This window comes from Chaetura pelagica, unplaced genomic scaffold (genome assembly GCF_000747805.2).
Source record: "Chaetura pelagica isolate M959 unplaced genomic scaffold, ChaPel_1.0 scaffold129, whole genome shotgun sequence".
Lineage (NCBI taxonomy): Eukaryota > Metazoa > Chordata > Aves > Apodiformes > Apodidae > Chaetura > Chaetura pelagica.
This window is the reverse complement of record NW_009954536.1, coordinates 85119-90994: the sequence shown is the minus strand read 5'-3', so window position 1 is coordinate 90994 and position 5876 is coordinate 85119. Positions and strand designations below refer to the sequence as shown.

Genomic DNA, 5876 nt, shown 5'->3' with positions numbered 1-5876 from the left:
AAGACTGGGCAAATATTGCATGTGGTGTCAAACAGCAGTCCACAGAAATGCAACTCATTGATTTAGATCTAGCTGTAATTTGTGGAATCAATTTTTTGTGCCTTTACCTTGATTTAGGCAAGAGGCTGTCTCCAGCATTCCCTGACTTGATGGCTGTGTAAGTCCTTGATGGATATATAGAATCCATGAAATCTGAAAAATAAGAAGGTATATTTTACTTTATTAAAAAAATAAGAAAACCAAGTCTGACTTTAAAAATTTGAATTAGTGACTGTTTGAATTAGTGACTTGTGCTCTGCTGTATGTGGCTGTGCAAGTACTTCATAAAGCATTGCAAGACAATAGAAAATTAGTCAACAGCTGCTGCCCCCTTTTGAGGGCACAGCACCATTTTGATGCAAAATACCAAGAAGAAAATCTAGTCTGGTTTTTCTGCATGGATGGGACGTTGCTGAAGACATGGGCCTGTTCTGATTGCCAGATGCATCGATCCTCTGACACAGGTTTAAAGTTCACTGTCTCTCTGCAGCAGACACTGAAAGGAGCTGCACAAGAGAAAGGGTAGAAAATTCACCCAGCTTCCTTTCTATTTTCTCTGGTGTCCCACAGCGGTACCCCTGGCAGGATTCATGAGCTGGGGCAGGTTGTGTGTCGGAGCCAAGTGGAAGGCAAGAATGCAAGAGGGCTCTTTTTTCCTCTCTGTTCCTATGGGACAAGCCCTTGAGATTTTTCTGTGTTGTCACTTGACATAATACTTCATAATTCCCTTGACACTTCCTCAGCTGAACAGTGTTTCTCATTGATACTTCCCCTGCTTCTGAATGTGTTACTGCCACTGTGACTGTGCTCAAACTGCCACGCTAGCTTCAGTATCTTTATATTCTCATTTCTTTCCCACAGCCACAGTGGAATGTTACAATCCCAGAATGAATGAATGGAGCTACGTCGCAAAAATGAACGAGCCCCACTACGGTCACGCTGGAACTGTGTATGGGGGATTAATGTATATTTCAGGTAAATCATTCCTATGATCATATCTCTGTGAAACAATTCCTTACCTAACTTCTATTTCAGTGGGAGACAATCAAAATGAGTCTGCATGCAGTAGGTTTGCTGTGGAGTAAAAATTGATGCCATTTTGTATGAAGCCAGTCAAACAGCACATGAGTCTGACAGAATTATTTTAGATAGAATATTATGTGTTTACATATAAATGACAGCTCTGAATTCCAAAGTCCTTACTATTTAACTGTCAGAATACCATTTTCTGTTGCAATACTATATGTATGCATTTATATAGGAATATAACAATTAAACACATCCTCTTTGATACATTTTGGAAAGCATTGGAAATGTTAAGACTTTAAAGAACATCTGCCTTTATTGAGATAATGGAAAGGGATAAATTTTCATGGTAATAACAATATTAGGTTAGATATCAGGAAGAAATTCTTCTCCATGAGGGTAGGAAGATACTGGAATAGGTTGCCCAGGGAGGTTGTTGATGCCCCCTCCCTCAGGTGTTCAAGGACAGGTTGGATGAGGCTTGTGCAGCCTGGTCTGGTGGGAGGTGTCCCTGCTCATGGCAGGGAGGGTGGAATCTGATGATCTTTAAGGTCCCTTCCAACCTTCACCATTCTATGATGTCTCATACAGAAAAGAAATCTGTACTTTAAGTGGTCTTTCATTTTTAATATGCTTAGTCCTATAAATCACTGAAGCTATAGTTTCATTCCATTTTTTTCCAAACTGGGGCTGTAGGTTTTCTGAAAATCTGGTATCTGTTCAACTTTTAAAGAAGGTCTAATCTACCTGTCAGTGATCTCTACAGAGATTAACAAGCCTGTCTATGTTCTACTGCAATTTTAAGGGTTGTTTTCTAAGAACTAAGCTGAATTGTAGGGCAGGAGGTAGGACAATGTTGCTTAGCTGTAAAGAACTGGTCTGGAGTAGCACTGAAGCAGATTGATCCTCAGAGTATTTTGAATCAGGCCAGGAGACTAGGAGGAATTTGTTTTAAAATTTACCATGAAGTACAGCTTCTTATTTTTCTCTGAGCAAGTCCATGAAGCTACCTTCTGTGTGGTGCTGTTTGTAATTTCCTGCTCATTTTACTACTTTTACTGCAGGTGGCACGTGTGTATGCTCCCTGCTGTGTCTTTTCATGTAGATGCTGCTTATTTCCCATAGATTTTTACTGTCCTCTTTTCCTCTCAGATATCCCCTTGAGTCTAGACATTTTGGGATTGCAAATGTGAAGATTGGTTCCTTTGTCATTAAAGCCTCTTATCTCTGACAGGCTCCCACCACTACTCTGGTTGTCATTAAGTGTCAGGACTGGATAGTCGTATTTTTTCAGTGTTTAATCCTTGCTGTCCAGTTAAAGAATTAAGTACTGTCTTGCATAACTGCTGTAGACATTGTGCCATCTTTGGCTAATAATCCAAGTGTGATAATTCGGTGTTGAATGGTTAGCCCAGCAGGAGGCTGCTCAGTAGCAGTGTGTTCTCTGCCTGTTTTCTAGCACCTCAAATAGAGTTGCTTTATGGCCTTAAACCATAGCTAATAAGCCTACAGTGTCTGAAATTGGTGTGACTGCTTTCTGACCTGCCTGGTGACCTTGTGAAAAGGTGGGACATTTCATCCTCTGATGGGAAATTGCCCTGTGATTTCCCATGAAGCCTCTCTGACAGCTTTTGCAGGGAGCCATGGAGAAGGTAAATACAGAGACCAGCAGGCATCTATTAGCAGAAGAGTATTAGAAATCTGTGTCCTTTCTCTCTTGAAGTTGATGAAAAAGATTTTCTAAAGAAAATTCTGCTCTGTGATAGGATCCCTTAAAACACAATAGCATAGTATCAAAATTTGAAAGGGAAATGGATTTTTGTTTTCTTGATGGTAAGAGAAGAAACTGGTAAAGTGAGTATAGGTAAGTCAAGAAATATTTGTGCCAGAATGAAGCACAGGTTACAATTTTTTACCCTTTTAAACTGCCAGTAGGATCTTCTGTAAGGAGACACTGCTGCTTTCCATATTCAGATTTAAAGGAAGAAGGTGTATTTTTTAAAAGTCACTTGAAATGGAGCATGTGTAGTGATCTAAGCTAATGTGAAGCAGGTTGAGGGAAGGCTGAACTCAGTAATGACAATGTTTGTTTCTGCTAATTATTGCTTACCAGGTTGAGCTCTAATGTGTGTTTTATTTCTCTAGGGGGAATTACCCACGATACTTTCCAAAAGGAACTTATGTGTTTTGACCCTGACACAGACAAATGGACTCAGAAAGCTCCAATGACCACAGTCAGAGGTCTGCACTGCATGTGTACTGTAGGAGACAAGCTCTATGTGATTGGTGGAAACCACTTTAGAGGAACGAGTGATTATGATGATGTTCTAAGCTGTGAATATTACTCGCCAACTCTAGACCAGTGGACTCCAATTGCTGCCATGTTACGTGGGCAAAGTGATGTTGGGGTTGCTGTCTTTGAAAATAAAATCTATGTTGTTGGAGGATATTCTTGGAATAATCGGTGTATGGTGGAAATAGTTCAGAAATATGATCCAGAGAAAGATGAGTGGCATAAAGTGTTTGACCTCCCAGAATCCCTTGGTGGCATTCGAGCCTGCACTCTTACTGTTTTCCCACCAGAGGACAACACAGGGTCACCATCTAGAGAATCTCCTCTTTCAGCACCTTAGGAACATCCCGGGACTTACAGTGTTGTAGTAACACCTCTGATCTGCATCATGGAATCTAATATTTTTTCTTCAGTAGTTCCTGTTAGGCTTAGCCTACAGCATTTCGTACAATTACTGGAAAAGAAAAAAGACTTTGACATTATTTGTGCTGTTTGTTTGGCCTAGAATGTTTGTCAAGTGGTTAACAAAAAAGGTGTTCTTGCCCAAGCCAAATGTTGAACCAATGAGAAGATATTGTCCATAAAATGTATGAACTAGGTACGTTATTCATGTTGTGTTTTGGGTGTGAGGTACCTGATAGTTTACATTTGGAAGCCAAATGATTCAAATTTGAAGGCTTTGTATTGAACATGTTCTTGCCCTAAATTTCGTAGTTGAAATCCTTTTTCCTTCCATTTCTGACTGCAGGTTCCAAGGGGGGAGGTAGATCACACCAATGTGAACTGTGACAGAAGGTTGCCAAGGGGCCTGAGCTACCTCCCTCGTTCCAGAGTATTTTTGACATATCTGTTTAACCACCTGACTTTGTGGGTACTTTCAGAGCATGTGAAGTTTCTTAGGCAGAGGGGAGAAATAAAATAATTTAAAAATCTTACCACTATACAGGAAGTGGATCTTGTAGAGGCGGGGAGGTTTTTTTTATAACATATTACAAGTGTGTTACCTGGGTCGGTTGGGTGATGCTTCAAACAAATGATTTCAAGTGTTTGAGGTTTTTAATTTGGGTTTTTTCAAGAACTGGCTTCCACTTGCATGGGAGCACACACTATTAATGAATGGGAATTCAGTGCAGTTGTATATTCTGGTGGATGCCTGTACTGAATATAGGTAGATAAGGGCTAGAAACATTAATATAAGCCACTGAATTTGACCAAATCCGTTCCATCAGTTCAAATTTAATCTACCTTTTCTCCTTTGCTGTTGAGGTAACTTGCATAATGTGTCCTCTGTATAGTCTCAGTTAATAAGGTTATTTAGCACAAAATGCAGCTTCAGCAGAGAGCTGCTTTTGCTCAGTGAACTTGGACTACCACATTTTATCTTCTTTTGTTCAATAAAACTTTTAACTGCGTTATTCAGTCTAAGCTACCTCATTAATGTATTTTGTTTTCTTCCTCTGCCTCACTGTCTCCAGGATACACATTATATATATATCTGTGTGGGTAGATGAATTTGCTAGGAAACCAATGCAGAAGTAATCACAAATGGATATTTCTGACCTACTTTTAAGAAACTGTTTTGGCCTGATGTGTTCATTTTATTGTTAAGGACTGACAAAAGAACAAACTGTCTTATTTTTTTCCTGGGAGAGCTACTGCTTATGTCTGCAGTCGTGTACATTTCCAGAAATGTTTATCTGCTCCAAAATAGGGTGCACTGCTGCCAAGTTGCAGCTCCAAGTGCTTCTTGATGACTAATACCATCATGCTTGTTCTGAACTTCCCTCACATGTTACAAATGTGTTTGCTGATTAAACACAGAGGAGCATAATTTAGGGACACCTTTTTAAATCCATTAGCTTATTTTATTCCTCTACCTATGACCAATAACCATGTAAAGTCTATTAAGCTTTTGTTGGGAGTCTGCTCTTTGTATTTTGTCCCTGCTTGATGCATCAAGCATCTGTGTTACTATGGTGTTAATTTTGGAAGTACTGATATTTATTCTTTATGCAGTTTACTCGTAGTGATCACTACCAAAATGTATGTGTAAGCTTTAGGCTTTCTAGTTGTTTTGGTTAAAATCAAAAGCAATTCTTCCTCTTAAAAAAAAAAAAAAGAACCTGAATTCTGCATAAGTGTTCAAGGTTGTTCCAGGTGTCATAGTGGTACCAATGGGTACTCTTGGAAAGCAACCAGGCAAGATGCATTGGTTCAGCACCTTAAGAACACTCTTCTAATACTGTGCCAAGCACTAGATGGGGAAATGTTGCTCTGTTGTTTTAAGGATGTGTCAGTCATTTCAATGTCACATGCTACTAATTTATTTTTTTTCACAGATTTTGGAGCCTACTTGGGCTTGTATCCCTTGAAATACATATTCCATTTCTATTCTATTAATTAAACTAAAAAGTAGTTGAAGTAGTTGTAACTCCTTTTGGGTAATGCACATATATCCTGCTGTCTGTGTGCTGGGGATGAGGAGATGCAGTTTAAAAGTGGTGTCTTCATTGGTACC

At 39.4% G+C, this 5876-nt stretch overlaps 1 protein-coding gene across 3 annotated transcripts in view; it reads left to right on the top strand.

Moving 5' to 3' along the window:
- KLHL13 (kelch-like family member 13) overlaps window positions 1-5480 on the top strand; it is a 64644-nt gene extending 59164 nt beyond the window's left edge. For 2 of the 3 annotated variants that reach the window (XM_010004757.1, XM_010004756.1), the window contains exons 6-7: window positions 901-1014; window positions 3211-4769. In XM_010004757.1, coding sequence (XP_010003059.1) covers window positions 901-1014; window positions 3211-3698 — 602 coding nt within the window. In that variant the 3' untranslated portion in view covers window positions 3699-4769. Of the gene's footprint in view, window positions 1-900; window positions 1015-3210 lie in introns of all 3 variants that reach the window. The other variant, XM_010004758.1, reaches the window with a different exon arrangement.
- Window positions 5481-5876: the final 396 nt, after the last annotated feature.